The sequence below is a fragment of the Oncorhynchus mykiss genome, chromosome 1, assembly GCF_013265735.2.
Source record: "Oncorhynchus mykiss isolate Arlee chromosome 1, USDA_OmykA_1.1, whole genome shotgun sequence".
NCBI lineage: Eukaryota > Metazoa > Chordata > Actinopteri > Salmoniformes > Salmonidae > Oncorhynchus > Oncorhynchus mykiss.
Window position 1 is genome coordinate 86034832 of NC_048565.1, and position 19184 is coordinate 86054015.

Sequence of the window (19184 nt, forward strand, 5' to 3'; positions counted from 1 at the left end):
TGGTACTACAGTCTGGTGGTACTACAGTCTGATGGTATTACAGTCTGGTGGTACTGCAGTCTGATTGTACTGCAGCATGGTGGTATTACAGTCTGATGGTACTACAGTCAGATGGTACTACAGCATGGTGGTTCTACAGTCTGATGCTACTACAGTCAGATGGTACTACAGCATGGTGGTTCTACAGTCTGATGCTACTACAGTCAGATGGTACTGCTTGAGGAAACTCCTTGACTTCCCTGCCAAAGCAAATTACATCAGAATCTGGGATCATCAGGGACCGAACTGAAATTTGTGATGTTTTTAATAAGCATTTTATTTCTGCTGCTTTTCTTTTGAAAGAATAAATGTCCAACATGATCCGTACCGCTCTATTGTTTCAGTCCCTCGGCCTTCAGCTGATGTGGAAAACAGTAAGACAGTTTTTCATTTTCAAAAAGTCACAGAAGATGAGGTCTTATCTACACTATCTGCTATAGATTATAAGAAACCATTTGACTCTGGCAATCTGGATCCATATTAACTCAAGTGTGTGACACCTATTATTTCTGGTGTAGTGATCCATATTAACTCAAGTGTGTGGCACCTATCACTGCTGGTGTAGTGATCCATATTTACTCAAGTGTGTGGCACCTATTATTGCTGGTGTAGTGATCCATATTTACTCAAGTGTGTGGCACCTATTATTGCTGGTGTAGTGATCCATATTTACTCAAGTGTGTGGCACCTATTACTGCTGGTGTAGTGACGCATCTTTAATCAAACATTTGTCGTAGGAAAGATTCCTTAATCTTGGAAAACAGCTTTGCTTTACCACTCCTCAAGGGAGGCGATGGTAGTGAGTTGGATAATTACCGGCCCATCTCTAAGCTCTCCTGTTTGGCTAAACGTCTAGAGTCACTGGTGAATAGGCAACTACAATCTTTTTAAACTATTAACAATACTCTTTCTAGTAATCAATCTGGCTTTAGACCTAAACACAGTACTATTACGGCCACTGTACGTGTTGTAAATGATATTACTAATACCCTAGATAATACAAAGTACTGTGCCGCCTCTTTCATAGGTTTATCTGTCATGTACTCTATCGCTTCAACGGCTGACCAAGCATTATCACTATTGGACACAGATTTTAAGATATTACAAAGGTATTTTATACAGCTGAAACTTGTTGCAAAGAAAACACATTTTATGACTTTTAATAGGTTCAAAAAGTTGGTTGAAAATACACTTGCACTTACGAGCTTCGATGGTTTTCGAATGAATCAGGTCTCTGCATATAAATACTTAGGGATATGGTTGGATGATAAACTGTCTTTTAAAATGACGAACTTTGTTAACGACTAAAAATCAAGCTGGTCTTCCTCTATAGAAACAGGACATGTTTGTCCTCTACAAATAGAAGACAAATTGTGCAAGCTACTTTTATGTCTGTTGTAGATTATGGACATATTATCTACATGCATGCTACGGCATCAACACTTAAATCGCTGGATGCTACTTATCATTGTTCACTTAGGTTTATTACGGGTGTTAGCTACAGAACTCACCATTGAGTTTTATTTCAAAATGTGGGTTGGACTTCGCTGTCCGTGAGACGAGAACAACATGCTCTCGTGTTTGTCCATAAAGCACTTCTGAATAAACTACCTTCTTATTTATCATCACTCATCAATATTAGAATTAGAATTCCTAAAACCAGGTCTCAAGCATGGATTACACTTGAGGCCCATGCGGTTTCCACAGAGTTGGGTATGGCTGCCTTTTCCTGTTTACGCTCCTTGCCTATGGAATAGCCTGCAGACTAAACTTAAACTTGGGACTCTTGCTCAAGTTGCTCATTTTAAATATTTATTGGAGCATTTTTATTTTTGTATTCCTTGTAACTGTTTCGGGTAATGCAAGTTCTTGTGCTGTTAGTTGAATAACCTGTTAGTAGAATAACCTGTTAGGGGAATAACCTGTTAGTAGAATAACCTGTTAGTAGAATAACCTGTTAGTAGAATAACCTGTTAGTAGAATAACCTGTTAGTAGAATAACCTGTTAGTAGAATAACCTGTTAGTAGAATAACCTGTTAGGGGAATAACCTGTTAGTAGAATAACCTGTTAGTAGAATAACCTGTTAGGGGAATAACCTGTTAGGGGAATAACCTGTTAGTAGAATAACCTGTTAGTAGAATAACCTGTTAGTAGAATAACCTGTTAGGGGAATAACCTGTTAGTAGAATAACCTGTTAGTAGAATAACCTGTTAGTAGAATAACCTGTTAGGGGAATAACATGTTAGTTGAATAACCTGTTAGTGGAATAACCTGTTAGGGGAATAACCTGTTAGTAGAATAACCTGTTAGTAGAATAACCTGTTAGTAGAATAACCTGTTAGTAGAATAACCTGTTAGGGGAATAACCTGTTAGTAGAATAACCTGTTAATAGAATAACCTGTTAGTAGAATAACCTGTTAGGGGAATAACCTGTGAGTAGAATAACCTGTTAGTAGAATAACCTGTTAGTAGAATAACCTGTTAGTAGAATAACCTGTTAGGGGAATAACCTGTTAGGGGAATAACATGTTAGGGGAATAACCTGTTAGTAGAATAACCTGTTAGTAGAATAACCTGTTAGGGGAATAACCTGTTAGTAGAATAACCTGTTAGTAGAATAACCTGTTAGGGGAATAACCTGTTAGGGGAATAACCTGTTAGTAGAATAACCTGTTAGTAGAATAACCTGTTAGTAGAATAACCTGTTAGGGGAATAACCTGTTAGTAGAATAACCTGTTAGTAGAATAACCTGTTAGTAGAATAACCTGTTAGGGGAATAACCTGTTAGTAGAATAACCTGTTAGGGGAATAACCTGTTAGGGGAATAACCTGTTAGTAGAATAACCTGTTAGTAGAATAACCTGTTAGTAGAATAACCTGTTAGTAGAATAACCTGTTAGGGGAATAACCTGTTAGTAGAATAACCTGTTAGTAGAATAACCTGTTAGGGGAATAACCTGTTAGGGGAATAACCTGTTAGTAGAATAACCTGTTAGTAGAATAACCTGTTAGTAGAATAACCTGTTAGGGGAATAACCTGTTAGTAGAATAACCTGTTAGTAGAATAACCTGTTAGTAGAATAACCTGTTAGGGGAATAACCTGTTAGTAGAATAACCTGTTAATAGAATAACCTGTTAGTAGAATAACCTGTTAGTAGAATAACCTGTGTGTAAATGCAATCTGTTGTTGTATTTTTGTGTGTTATCTGTGATGGTTTTGTTTGTCTGGTGTAGTTTCTTAATCATTGTACCTAACCTGTATGTGTAAACATGTATACGCAGGACCCAGCTGTAAAAGAGACCTTGGTCTCAGTCTGTTTTCCTTGTTGAAATAAAGGTATACTACATCATGGTGGTTATACAGTCTGATGGTACTCCATCATGGTGGTTCTACAATCTGATGGTACTCCATCATGGTGGTTCTACAATCTGATGGTACTCCATCATGGTGGTTCTACAGTCTGATGGTACTACATCATGGTGGTTCTACAGTCTGATGGTACTACATCATGGTGGTTCTACAGTCTGATGGTACTCCATCATGGTGGTTCTACAGTCTGGTGGTACTACATCATGGTGGTTCTACAGTCTGATGGTACTCCATCATGGTGGTTCTACAGTCTGATGGTACTACATCATGGTGGTTCTACAGTCTGATGGTACTCCATCATGGTGGTTCTACAGTCTGATGGTACTCCATCATGGTGGTTCTACAGTCTGATGGTACTCCATCATGGTGGTTCTACAGTCTGATGGTACTCCATCATGGTGGTTCTACAGTCTGATGGTACTCCATCATGGTGGTTCTACAGTCTGATGGTACTCCATCATGGTGGTTCTACAGTCTGGTGGTACTACATCATGGTGGTTCTACAGTCTGATGGTACTCCATCATGGTGGTTCTACAGTCTGGTGGTACTACATCATGGTGGTTCTACAGTCTGATGGTACTACATCATGGTGGTTCTACAGTCTGATGGTACTCCATCATGGTGGTTCTACAGTCTGGTGGTACTACATCATGGTGGTTCTACAGTCTGATGGTACTACATCATGGTGGTTCTACAGTCTGATGGTACTCCATCATGGTGGTTCTACAGTCTGATGGTACTACATCATGGTGGTTCTACAATCTGATGGTACTCCATCATGGTGGTTCTACAGTCTGATGGTACTACATCATGGTGGTTCTACAGTCTGATGGTACTACAGCATTGTGGTTCTACAGTCTGATGGTACTACATCATGGTGGTTCTACAGTCTGATGGTACTACATCATGGTGGTTCTACAGTCTGATGGTACTACATCATGGTGGTTCTACAGTCTGATGGTACTACATCATGGTGGTTCTACAGTCTGATGGTACTACATCATGGTGGTTCTACAGTCTGGTGGTTCTACAGTCTGATGGTACTACATCATGGTGGTCCTTCAGTCTGATGGTACTACATCATGGTGGTTCTACAGTCTGATGGTACTACATCATGGTGGTTCTACAGTCTGATGGTACTACATCATGGTGCTTCTACAGTCTGATGGTACTACATCATGGTGGTTCTACAGTCTGATGGTACTCCATCATGGATGTCCTTCAGTCTGGGGAAGATGGGGCTAAGCCTGCAGAGCACCATTGTTCCTTGTCTCTCTAATGTAATTGGAAGTTTGGCAAAACTCCACGGACTGTAGGAGTGTGTTAGTGTGTGACAGTGTGGAAGGAAGGAGAGCGCGAGAGAGAGAGAGAGAGAGAGAGAGAGAGAGAGAGAGAGAGAATGTGTGAGTATGTGTCTGTGTGTCAGCAGTATCATCAGAGCGACAGCAGGCATGGAATCACAGAGCACCATGGGACATGCCAGTCACAGAGAGTGGAAGTTCAGAGCACCAGATGCTGAGTGAAGCCACAATGGGGTGACAGTATTAGTCACAGGTCGCATTGAGAGACACACACACACACCGTGGTGGCGTGGCAGCTTTAGACTTGGTCCCATTGTGAGTCACAGCAGGGGAGCAGAAGAAAAGGCCCTTTCAGGAAGCTACCCGGTAATAGTCTAGATAGACAGGGCTCTACACACCATGGATGGGCCAGGCAGGAAGAAATAAAGCAATCATTTTGGTCTCCAGAATGCTTCTGAGAAAAGACTAACAAATAAACTGAAATTAATATTGTCTTTGAGAAAAACTCTCCTGTCTACCAAATGGATCCACACAAACCACTGTGCACCATCATACAGATGTAGGATCTTAATTTGTCCAGTATTGTCACAACAAAATAATAATAAAATAATAAAATAATAATCCCGCAGCAACAGGATTTGAATGTTTAGTCCATGATGTCACAGGTGTTAAGCAATTCGCTGGCCAAAAGTAAGATACATAAAAAGTGTGATACTGTTAATATAACTGTCAGGCCCTAATCTGTTTCACCTGTCTTTGTGATGGTCTCCACCCCCCCATCCCCCCCAGGTGTTGCCCATCTTTCCCATTATCCCCTGTGTATTTATACCTGTGTTCTCTGTTTGTCTGTTGCCAGTTTGTCTTGTTTGTCAAGTCAACAACCGTTTTGTCTCAGCGCCTGCTTTTCCCCAGTTTCAATTTTTCTCGCCCTCCTGCTTTTGACCCTTGCCTGCCATGACGCTGAGCCCGCCTGCCTGACCACTCTGCCTGCCCCTGACCCTGAGCCTTCCTACCGATCTGTACCTTTGCCCCTACTCTGAATTACAAACCTCTGACGTGACCTTGAGCCTGCCTTCCGTCCTGTACCTTTGCCCCACTACTCTGGATTATCGACACCTGTCTGCCTTGACCTGTCATTTGTCTGTCCCTGTTGCTGTAATAAACATTGTTACTTCAACACAGTCTGCATTTGGATCTTACCTGAAACGTGATAATAAATGCGTGTCAGCGTGGGTTGTCAGTAAATGTATGTAAATCACAAAGCATTTCCTGCGATTGGGGCGGCAGGGTAGCCTAGTGGTTAGCGTGTTGGACTAGTAACCGGAAGGTTGCAAGTTCAAACCCCCGAGCTGACAAGGTACAAATCTGTCATTCTGCCCCTGAACAGGCAGTTAACCCACTGTTCCTAGGCTGTCATTGAAAATAAGAATGTGTTCTTAACCTAGTTAAATAAAGGTAATAAATGAAGATCCTACACCTGTAGGTGATCACCATAGATAGGTTACATTGAAGACAAGAGTCAGTGAATCCTCATCATCATTCTTGACAATAGTTGTTCTGCATCAAAGTATTGTGCTTCTGGTAAGATGTGCTTGTTTTACACATCTCAAGTTACAGATGCAGCACATGTTCAGTTGGATTGTGAGGGAAAGGAAATCTTCCCAGTGAAGTTGAGAGCTTTTTGCAATCAAGGTTATTTGACTAAAAGAGGGAGAGGGCAGAGGATGGGTGTGTGGTGACAGCAGAGTATTTATCCCTGTGTCAGGAGGCTGCTATAAATTACATCTGAAATGATGCAGCTATACCTTATCCAGCCAGATTCATGCTTGCTTGGCTCACCACTTGGCTAACACCGGCAGTGTATCAGCAACACTATGGCTAGGTCCCAAAATGCACCCTATTCCTTATGTGGTGCACAACTATTGACCAGGGACCCATAGGGCTCTGGCCAAAAGAAGTGCACTGTATAGGGTGCCGTTTGGGAGGCAAAATACTTTTCATTTCTTTAATCAAAGTGAACTAGCCAACAACAAGCAAGCTGCTGTGTTGTGATTCGCTCCAATAAATATAATGTTGGTGCACAGACAGAGCGATGTCCAAATCAATATTTCTTGTTGGTTTTATTTGGTTGTTGTTTCACCAGGACTCAGGAGGAAGAATATTTTGTGACTCGACTGAAAAAGTTGATGAGACTCTTTGGCTTGTGGGTGTGGCTGTAGTGCTTTTCAATTTGACCAATCGAAAATTTACTAATATCTTCACGATGTGGCAGAGGGAGACTATTCTATTTTATAACAGCATTCATGAATAAGCCCTAATAGATGCTTATACATGTTATCATGAATGTTAAAAATGCTTATAAATTGAAAATGGAGTTAGTAATATATTCATGCCAAATTAGACTGTGTAAAATAACTGACAAGAACAGCACAAAATACCCTTCTTTAAATCCTGAATGGGTTCCAGAGAAGAGATGAATGCCTCATTAGCATAGCCTGCATCCCAATCAGAGAAGAGGTGAATGCCTCCCAGTAGCATAGCCTGCATCCCAATCAGAGAAGAGGCTAATGCCTAACATTAGCATAGCCTGCATCCCAATCAGAGAAGAGGCTAATGCCTGCCATTAGTATAGCCTGCATCCCAATTAGAGAAGAGGCTGATGCCTGCCATTAGTGTAGCCTGCATCCCAATCAGAGAAGAGACTAATGCCTCCCATTAGCATAGCCTGCAACCCAATCAGAAAAGAGGCTAATACCTGCCATTAGTATAGCCTGCAACCCAAATGGTCCCCGATTCATTATATAGTGCACTTCTTATGACCAGAGCTCTATAAAGGGAAAGTGTACTATTTAGTATGCAGCCAGAGGCATTTCAACCCTCTTTGGACATGTCCATTAACTTAATTCACCTAGTGGAGAGAATATTATAATGTGTTATAATGGTCTCTTAATGAATGCTACGTTGCATCGTTTGTGGGGAATTTGTTCTGTATCTCCCGAATACATAATTAGACCAGTATCTAAGCTGACTATTTGTCTTTTTTTCACCACACTTTTAACTTAAAACCAAGGACATGGAAAAATGTTTTGTTGATTCCACATTGAATTCAAGTTTAGTTGACAACTCAACCAAATGTGATCTTCCTGTCTGGGTTGGGTGTGTCTACAGTGTAATAATGGGGTTATATGTTAGTCACATTGTAAAGTCCGGTAAAGAATAATTCACACCTGAGTTTAAATACTATTTGAAATCTTTCAAAGAAAAACAACGTTTGCTAAGCTGGTCTGGAGTGCCAAATGGGCGAGGTTTGTACTTGTGTGATTATTGGCTCCATTGCAACAGATGAGTTCAATCAAGCCCAGCAAAAGTGTTTGAAATGGTTTCAAATAGTATTTGTACACAGCTCTGGATGAATGTCTCCTCAAGAGATGCCTAAACCGCCGCAATACAGAAGTGTATTAATTTGCATGAATAAATAATGATCATAGTTCTATTCTTCCTTCCAGACAGGAAGGTAGTGTAGGTTTGTGGTTGACTGGGAAATGAAATACCACTGAGACTGCTGCTACATTATTCAACAAGATGTAAGCAATCTGTGTAGTATGTGTCTCTGTCTCTCTCTCTCTCTCTCTCTCTCTCTCTCTCTCTCTCTCTCTCTCTCTCTCTCTCTCTCTCTCTCTCTCTCTCCCTCTCTCTGTCTGTCTGTGTGTGTATGTGTATGTATGTGTGTGTAGTGTATTGTGGTAGCACTGCAGCCTGAAAGTAAGGATTAAAGAAGCAGTAACCAAGCAGTGGTCAGGACCGAGGACAGCGGTCAGGACCGAGGACAGCGGTCAAGTCCGAGGACCGTGGTCAGGATCAAGGACAGTGGTCAGGACCGAGGACCGTGGTCAGGATCAAGGACAGTGGTCAGGACCGAGGACAGAGGTCAGGACCGAGGACTGCGGTCAGGATCAAGGACAGTGGTCAGGACCAAGGACAGAGGTCAGGACCGAGGACCGCGGTCAGGATCGAGGACAGCGGTCAGGACCGAGGACAGCGGTCAGGACCAAGGACAGCGGTCAGGACCAAGGACAGTGGTCAGGACCAAGGACAGTGGTCAGGACCAAAACATAGGAGTTAGTTAGTTACCTCTTTTAGTTGTACTTTGTGGTCCTGGTAAAATGTATGGCAGAAGATGTAAATCAAAACGACTGTTGGTTTTCTTCCACTTGGAAGCAGGGTGAAGGAGATGACTGTAATATCTCTGACATCTCCTACGTTAACAACAGTCAGAGATGGCTATATATCCGTTCATTCTGTCTATCTGCGGCAGTATCCATTAGCAACTCAGTATTATTTTAACCAGAAGACACTGAAAGTGAAATCTATCGGTCTATTCACGTAACAGACAGTTTGTTCTTTCAGCTTTTACAACATTATGTGAAGAGAAAGTATTTATGTCAGGGATAGACTCTGTGATACAAATGTCTTTCTGTTTCTGTCAGGGAAAGACGTATTTAAAATAAAAGTAGCATAAAAGTGAGTGAGATTTTAAAGGAATGCTTGGTTTGCTCCAGTGTGTATAAATGCTTTTTCCACATAAGGTCTGTGCCCCAAATGGCAGCCTATTTTCTATACAAGTTACTACATTTGACCAGAGCCCAATGGGATACCTTATGGGCCCTGGTAAAAAAAAGTAGTGCACTACACAGGGAATAGGGTGCCACTCAGGACACGCACAAGGTCATCTGAGACGCACTTAGGAGGAACCATAATTAAGAGACCATTTTCTCTCATCACAAAGAGTCTCTGGTGAGGTTATGATTCATCCTGACTTTCTAGGGCCCACTTTTTCTTCACGTTTCAAGTGTATGCGTCCCAAATGGCACCCTATTCTCTAAATAGTGCACTACTTTTGAACAGGGCTCATAGGGCTCTAGTCAAAAGTAATGCAGTATGTAAGGAATAGGGTAGGGAATAGGTTGCCATTTGGGACACAGTCCTTCTAACATGAGTATCATTAGGATCTACAGGTATGTGTAATTATACGTGACCTTGGCTTTGGTTGACAGAAGTGCTGTGTGTTTACGATGACTCGATTTAAAACATGAGAACCCATCAAGGTTTTATCGAGTGTGGTATGTTGAGAGGTATCTGAGGAACTCCAATGGAGATGTTTTGTATTGTGCATTTGTTTATATCCTGGGATGCCATTACAACCAATAGCATCCAAATATGCTGAGAATCTCCATTCCAACTTCCCTCTGAGATCTGACAGTGCTATGTGTAGGAGGGTTCTATTAACATGGTTTCTATTGGAATACTAGACCTAGATCTGTGTTAGGAGGGTTCTATTGGAATACAGGACCTAGATCTGTGTTAGGAGGGTTCTATTAACACGGTTTCTATTGGAATACAGGACCTAGATCTGTGTTAGGAGGGTTCTATTGGAATATGGGATCTAGATCTGTGTTAGGAGGGTTCTATTAACACGGTTTCTATTGGAATACTGGACCTAGATCTGTGTTAGGAGGGTTCTATCCACACGGTTTCTATTGGAATACAGGACCTCAATCTGTGTTAGGAGGTTTCTATTGGAATACAGGACCTCAAGCTGTGTTAGGAGGGTTCTATCCACACGGTTTCTATTGGAATACAGGACCTCAATCTGTGTTAGGAGGGTTCTATCCACACGGTTTCCATTGGAATACTGAACCTAGATCTGTGTTAGGAGGGTTCTATCCACATGTTTTCTATTAGAATACTGGACCTAGATCTGTGTTAGGAGGGTTCTACCCACAAGGTTTCTATTGGAATACTGGACCTCAATCTGTGTTAGGAGGGTTCTACCCACAAGGTTTCTATTGGAATACTGAACCTAGATCTGTGTTAGGAGGGTTCTATCAACACGGTTTTTATTGGAATACTGAACCTAGATCTGTGTTAGGAGGATTCTATCCACACGGTTTCTATTGGAATACTGGACCTAGATCTGTGTTAGGAGGGTTCTATCCACACGGTTTCTATTGGAATACTGGACCTAGATCTATGTTAGGAGGGTTCTATTAACACGGTTTCTATTGGAATACTGGACCTAGATCTGTGTTAGGAGGGTCCTATTGGAATACTGTACCTAGATCTGTGTTAGGAGGGTTCTATCCACACGGTTTCTATTGGAATACTGGACCTAGATCTGTGTTAGGAGGGTTCTATCAACACGGTTTCTATTGGAATACTGGACCTCAATCTGTGTTAGGAGGGTTCTATTGGAATACAGGATCTAGATCTGTGTTAGGAGGGTTCTATTAACACGGTTTCCATTGGAATACTGGACCTAGATCTGTGTTAGGAGGGTTCTATTGGAATACAGGACCTAGATCTGTGTTAGGAGGGTTCTATTAACACGGTTTCTATTGGAATACAGGACCTAGATCTGTGTTAGGAGGGTTCTATCAACACGGTTTCTATTGGAATACTGGACCTCAATCTGTGTTAGGAGGGTTCTATCCACACGGTTTCTATTGGAATACTGGACCTAGATCTGTGTTAGGAGGGTTCTATCAACACGGTTTCTATTGGAATACTGGACCTCAATCTGTGTTAGGAGGGTTCTATCCACACGGTTTCTATTGGAATACTGGACCTAGATCTGTGTTAGGAGGGTTCTATTGGAATACTGGACCTAGATCTGTGTTAGGAGGGTTCTACCCACACGGTTTCTATTGGAATACTGGACCTAGATCTTTGTTAGGAGGGTTCAATCCACACGGTTTCTATTGGAATACTGGACCTAGATCTGTGTTAGGAGGGTTCTATTGGAATACTGGATCTAGATCTGTGTTAGGAGGGTTCTATTGGAATACTGGATCTAGATCTGTGTTAGGAGGGTCCTATTGGAATACTGGACCTAGATCTGTGTTAGGAGGGTTCTATTGGAATACTGGACCTAGATCTGTGTTAGGAGGGTTCTATTGGAATACTGGATCTAGATCTGTGTTAGGAGGGTTCTATTGGAATAATGTACCTCAAACTGTGATAGGGGGGTTCTATTGGAATAATGGACCTAGAGACTTGAGATTCATCCTATGGTAAATTCACCCTGACCACGGTTTCTACCCACTGAAGACATGGTTGATATTGGAACATCGGATGTGAGTGTTTTCTTAGGAGTTAATCACAAGCTAGGTTTTAAATAACCATATTGATTAGTGGTTGTTTGTTAGGCTAAGCCTCCACCCTTCCTTCCTTCCTTCCTTCCTCCCTTCCCTCCTTCCCCTCCCCTCCCCTCCACGCATAATTTATCCCAGATTACTGATGGATGGAGGGGGAATTGACATGGGGAGTCAGCAGCAGCATCATTTAGTTTATTCACACATGGATCGATTGATCGTTGAACATCGATTTGATGATTTTTACTTTCACCCAGCTGGGTGGCTGGTTTGTGTAGAAAAATAAGGCTGTGGGACTCCCATCCCAGGCCTGTGGGCTGTGAGAATAGATCTGTCTGTGGTTCTTACCCAAGTTCCCAGTCATCAGATAGGCGTTGTGGAAGTCCTTCATGCCCAGGCCAACGATGTGGATGAATTCCTCGATGACCTGCATCAGCTCCACTGCACCTGGATAGATCTAGAGAGACGACAACAACATTATAGTTAACTAGTGAGAGATGAGGACAACAGTACAGTTAACTAGTGAGAGGTGAGGACAACATTACAGTTAACTAGTGAGAGGTGAGGACAACAGTACAGTTAACTAGTGAGAGGTGAGGACAACAGTAGACTTAACTAGTGAGAGGTGAGGACAACATTACAGTTAACTAGTGAGAGATGAGGACAACATTACAGTTAACTAGTTAGAGATGAGGACAACAGTACAGTTAACCAGTGAGAGATGAGGACAACAGTAGACTTAACTAGTGAGAGGTGAGGACAACATTACAGTTAACTAGTGAGAGATGAGGACAACAGTACAGTTAACTAGTGAGAGGTGAGGACAACATTACAGTTAACTAGTGAGAGATGAGGACAACAGTACAGTTAACTAGTGAGAGGTGAGGACAACATTACAGTTAACTAGTGAGAGATGAGGACAACAGTACAGTTAACTAGTGAGAGGTGAGGACAACAGTAGACTTAACTAGTGAGAGGTGAGGACAACATTACAGTTAACTAGTGAGAGATGAGGACAACATTACAGTTAACTAGTTAGAGATGAGGACAACAGTACAGTTAACTAGTGAGAGATGAGGACAACAGTAGACTTAACTAGTGAGAGGTGAGGACAACATTACAGTTAACTAGTGAGAGATGAGGACAACAGTAGACTTAACTAGTGAGAGGTGAGGACAACATTACAGTTAACTAGTTAGAGATGAGGACAACATTACAGTTAACTAGTTAGAGATGAGGACAACAGTACAGTTAACTAGTGAGAGATGAGGACAACAGTACAGTTAACTAGTGAGAGATGAGGACAACAGTACAGTTAACTAGTGAGAGGTGAGGACAACAGTAGACTTAACTAGTGAGAGGTGAGGACAACATTACAGTTAACTAGTGAGAGATGAAGACAACATTACAGTTAACGAGTGAGAGGTGAGGACAACATTACAGTTAACTAGTTAGAGATGAGGACAACATTACAGTTAACTAGTTAGAGATGAGGACAACAGTACAGTTAACTAGTTAGAGATGAGGACAACATTACAGTTAACTAGTGAGAGATGACAACAACATTAGAGTGAGAGATGAGGACAACATTACAGATAACTAGTGAGAGATGAGGACAACAGTACAGATTACTAGTGAGAGGTGAGGACAACAGTACATTTAACTAGTTAGAGATGAGGACAACATTACAGTTAACTAGTGAGAGATGAGGACAACATTACAGTTAACTAGTGAGAGGTGAGGACAACATTACAGTTAACTAGTGAGAGATGAGGACAACATTACAGTTAACTAGTGAGAGGTGAGGACAACATTACAGATAACTAGTGAGAGATGAGGACAACATTACAGTTAACTAGTGAGAGGTGAGGACAACATTACAGTTAACTAGTGAGAGATGAGGACAACATTACAGTTAACTAGTGAGAGGTGAGGACAATATTACAGATAACTAGTGAGAGATGAGGACAACATTACAGATAACTAGTGAGAGATGAGGACAACATTACAGTTAACTAGTGAGAGGTGAGGACAACATTACAGTAAACTAGTGAGAGATGAGGACAACATTACAGTTAACTAGTGAGAGATGAGGACAACATTATAGTTAACTAGTGAGAGATGACAACAACATTACAGTTAACTAGTTAGAGATGAGGACAACATTACAGTTAACTAGTGAGAGGTGAGGACAACATTACAGATAACTAGTGAGAGATGAGGACAACATTACAGTTAACTAGTGAGAGATGAGGACAACATTACAGATAACTAGTGAGAGATGAGGACAACATTACAGTTAACTCGTGAGAGATGAGGACAACATTACAGTTAACTAGTGAGAGATGAGGACAACATTATAGTTAACTAGTGAGAGGTGAGGACAACATTACAGTTAACTAGTGAGAGATGAGGACAACATTACAGTTAACTAGTGAGAGGTGAGGACAACATTACAGATAACTAGTGAGAGATGAGGACAACATTACAGTTAACTAGTGAGAGGTGAGGACAACATTACAGTTAACTAGTGAGAGATGAGGACAACATTACAGTTAACTAGTGAGAGGTGAGGACAATATTACAGATAACTAGTGAGAGATGAGGACAACATTACAGATAACTAGTGAGAGATGAGGACAACATTACAGTTAACTAGTGAGAGGTGAGGACAACATTACAGTAAACTAGTGAGAGATGAGGACAACATTACAGTTAACTAGTGAGAGATGAGGACAACATTATAGTTAACTAGTGAGAGGTGAGGACAACATTACAGTTAACTAGTGAGAGATGAGGACAACATTACAGATAACTAGTGAGAGATGAGGACAACATTACAGATAACTAGTGAGAGATGAGGACAACACTACAGTTAACTAGTGAGAGATGAGGACAACATTACAGATAACTAGTGAGAGATGAGGACAACATTACAGATAACTAGTGAGAGATGAGGACAACATTACAGTTAACTAGTGAGAGATGAGGACAACATTACAGTTAACTAGTGAGAGATGAGGACAACATTATAGTTAACTAGTGAGAGGTGAGGACAACATTACAGTTAACTAGTGAGAGATGAGGACAACATTACAGTTAACTAGTGAGAGGTGAGGACAACATTACAGATAACTAGTGAGAGATGAGGACAACATTACAGTTAACTAGTGAGAGGTGAGGACAACATTACAGTTAACTAGTGAGAGATGAGGACAACATTACAGTTAACTAGTGAGAGGTGAGGACAATATTACAGATAACTAGTGAGAGATGAGGACAACATTACAGATAACTAGTGAGAGATGAGGACAACATTACAGTTAACTAGTGAGAGGTGAGGACAACATTACAGTAAACTAGTGAGAGATGAGGACAACATTACAGTTAACTAGTGAGAGATGAGGACAACATTATAGTTAACTAGTGAGAGATGACAACAACATTACAGTTAACTAGTGAGAGATGAGGACAACATTATAGTTAACTAGTGAGAGGTGAGGACAACATTACAGTTAACTAGTGAGAGATGAGGACAACATTACAGATAACTAGTGAGAGATGAGGACAACATTACAGATAAATAGTGAGAGATGAGGACAACATTACAGTTAACTAGTGAGAGATGAGGACAACATTACAGATAACTAGTGAGAGATGAGGACAACATTACAGATAACTAGTGAGAGATGAGGACAACATTACAGTTAACTAGTGAGAGATGAGGACAACATTACAGTTAACTAGTGAGAGATGAGGACAACATTATAGTTAACTAGTGAGAGGTGAGGACAACATTACAGTTAACTAGTGAGAGATGAGGACAACATTACAGATAACTAGTGAGAGATGAGGACAACATTACAGATAACTAGTGAGAGATGAGGACAACATTACAGTTAACTAGTGAGAGGTGAGGACAACATTACAGTAAACTAGTGAGAGATGAGGACAACATTACAGTTAACTAGTGAGAGATGAGGACAACATTATAGTTAACTAGTGAGAGATGACAACAACATTACAGTTAACTAGTGAGAGATGAGGACAACATTACAGTTGTCTAGTGCCGTATCAGTGCAGCCGTTACATAGGTCAAAACCACATCTCAAATGTCCCCCACATTTCCTATATACTGTAGTCTGCTTGACCAGGGCCCATAGGGCACTAGGAAATACAGTGCCATTTGGGACAAAGAACTAGACGTGGGAAGAGAGGTGAGAAACTTCACAGTTATCTTATTACTGCAACATCAGTGCTGCCATTACATGTACACAGCATTAGTCAGTAGTGTTATACCAGCGTTCCTCTTGGAACTGTCTCCTGGGAGAGAGGGAGTGTGGTGTGTAAAACATAGAGGCGTTATGTGAGGGATAGAAGCAAACAGAATGTCACAGGGTTATGGGAAGACTTAACTTCTAACAGAGCGTTTACTGATTTTACTTGTCCAACATGAACCACAACAATCTAAAAATGTTCATCTTCCACTCATCAGACATCTCACCTCTGACCAGGACATGGCTACTAGCTACTAGATTCTGGTACCCTTTAAAAGGGGACAGACCAGGACATGGCTACTAGCTACTAGATTCTGGTACCCTTTAAAAGGGGACAGACCAGGACATGGCTACTAGCTACTAGATTCTGGGACCCTTTAAAAGGGGACAGACCAGGACATGGCTACTAGCTACTAGATTCTGGTACCCTTTAAAAGGGGACAGACCAGGACATGGCTACTAGCTACTAGATTCTGGTACCCTTTAAAAGGGGACAGACCAGGACATGGCTACTAGCTACTAGATTCTGGGACCCTTTGTGACACCCGTCCCACTCTTTCTGCCATATTCTTTCTCTTTGCTCTTGTTTTCCATATTAGGATGTCAGTGGGCGGGGCTGGGAGGGTCGTCAGCAACATGGGACACACCTGGGCCTGGGTGTGTCCCAGGATAAATACACCTCTTCCCCATTCATTGAGGGGACTCTCTCCATGCAGACACAGTGATAGAGTTTGGTTGTGGCATTTTTTTTGGTTGTGGCATTTCTGTTTTGTTTGTTTGCTTGCTTTGGCACCTTTCAGCACCCCTCATTATCACATTTATTCACGCAGCCACTCACTTACACTGCTGATTACACCATTGTTAATTGTATTTATGTTACTTCAGTCAATAAATATATTTTTGTTATTATTTATTCACACGTTGTCTCCCTTTTTGTTACGGACTTCGAGCTGGTGTTGTGACACCTTTTTTTTATTTTACCTTTATTTAACTAGGCAATTCAAATAAGAACAAATTCTTATTTACAATGACAGCCTAGGAACAGTGGGTTAACTGGTCTAGGAACAGTGGGTTAACTGGCCTAGGAACAATGGGTTAACTGGCCTAGGAACAGTGGGTTACCTGGCCTAGGAACAGTGGGTTAACTGGCCTAGGAACAGTGGGTTAACTGGCCTAGGAACAGTGGGTTAATTGGCGTAGGAACAGTGGGTTAACTGGCCTAGGAACAGTGGGTTAATTATTCAGAGGAAGAACGACACATTTTTACCTTGTCAGCTCTGGAATTCGATCTTGCAAACTTCTAGTTTCTAGTCCAACGCTCTAACCACTAGGCTACACCAGGACATGGTTACTAGTCTAACGCTCTAACCACTAGGCTACACCAGGACATGGTTACTAGATACTAGATACTGGTAACCTTTAAAGGGGGACAGGCCAGGGCATGGTTACTAGATACTGGTAACCTTTAAAAGGGGACAGACCAGGACATGGCTACTAGATACTGGTAACCTTTAAAAGGAGACAGACCAGGACATGGTTACTAGATACTGGTAACCTTTAAAAGGGGACAGACCAGGACATGGTTACTAGCTACTAGATACTGGTAACCTTTAAAAGGGGACAGACCAGGACATGGTTACTAGATACTGGTAACCTTTAAAGGGGGACAGACCAGGACAAGGTTACTAGATACTGGTAACCTTTAAAAGGGGACAGACCAGGACATGGTTACTAGCTACTAGATACTGGTAACCTTTAAAAGGGGACAGATCAGGACGGTTACTAGATACTGGTAACCTTTAAAAGGGGACAGACCAGGACATGGCTACTAGATACTGGTAACCTTTAAAAGGGGACAGACCAGGACATGGTTACTAGATACTGGTAACCTTTAAAAGGGGACAGACCAGGACATGGTTACTAGCTACTAGATACTGGTAACCTTTAAAAGGGGACAGACCAGGACATGGTTACTAGATACTGGTAACCTTTAAAAAGGGACAGACCAGGACATGGCTACTAGATACTGGTAACCTTTAAAAGGGGACAGACCAGGACATGGTTACTAGATACTGGTAACCTTTAAAAGGGGACAGACCAGGACATGGTTACTAGCTACTAGATACTGGTAACCTTTAAAAGGGGACAGACCAGGACATGGTTACTAGATACTGGTAACCTTTAAAAGGGGACAGACCAGGACATGGTTACTAGCTACTAGATACTGGTAACCTTTAAAAGGGGACAGACCAGGACATGGTTACTAGATACTGGTAACCTTTAAAAAGGGACAGACCAGGACATGGCTACTTGCTAGTAGGTACTAGTACCGTTTAAAAGGGGGCATTGTCTAATGCCTACTAAAAGTGATTGCACAGGTCAGGGCATTGTTCAAAATTAGACATCTGTCAGTACATGTATTGATCTTTGCATTATCCGACAGTGAACCTTGGAGACAGACACCCTGACAGAGCAGGACATGGCTAGTAGATAGACACTGCCCTTTAGAAGCACACTGTCTAGTGACCACTGGAGAGCTAGAGACTACCCTTTAAAAGGACACTGCTTAGTGACCACTGGAGAGTGATTGCTCAGGACAGGGCAGTGTGTCTGTCCTTAGGGACCTGCCATCAGTGTCAGATAGAATGTAAAGGAAGCATTCAGGACCATGGATAGAGACAGAGCAACACACTCACGTAAGCACACCTGTCTCCTCCCAGCTGATACACATTAAGACACACTAATCCGATCGTTGACCTTGAAGAGATCGGCCCACTATCCTGGCAGACCTGAATCTAGCAGAGAGGGATCAGCTGTAATCAGAGGGGACTTGATTTTGGGGGCAGACATTTTGTGTGATTTGAGTGAGGCAGACTGTTAATGCGCTGATGATGATGATATCAATATATCATTTTTGTTCTATTGTTCTTTGTATTTTCCTTAAGATGTACCAATTGGATCTATTCTAATTTAATCAGCAATTCAAACAGTGTTAAAATGGTACTTGAAAACAATTAGATTTATCAAGAAGGAAAAGCC

At 41.6% G+C, this 19184-nt stretch overlaps 1 protein-coding gene across 5 annotated transcripts in view; it reads right to left on the reverse strand.

Annotated features, from left to right (window-relative positions):
• The window catches only part of LOC110531925 (adhesion G protein-coupled receptor B3), a 155600-nt gene extending 143255 nt beyond the window's left edge, over positions 1-12345 (reverse strand). For all 5 annotated transcript variants that reach the window (XM_036987706.1, XM_036987698.1, XM_036987682.1 and 2 more), the window contains exon 1: positions 12217-12345. In XM_036987706.1, the coding sequence (XP_036843601.1) occupies positions 12217-12301 (85 nt within the window). In that variant the 5' untranslated portion in view covers positions 12302-12345. The remainder of the gene's footprint in view (positions 1-12216) is intronic.
• Positions 12346-19184: the final 6839 nt, after the last annotated feature.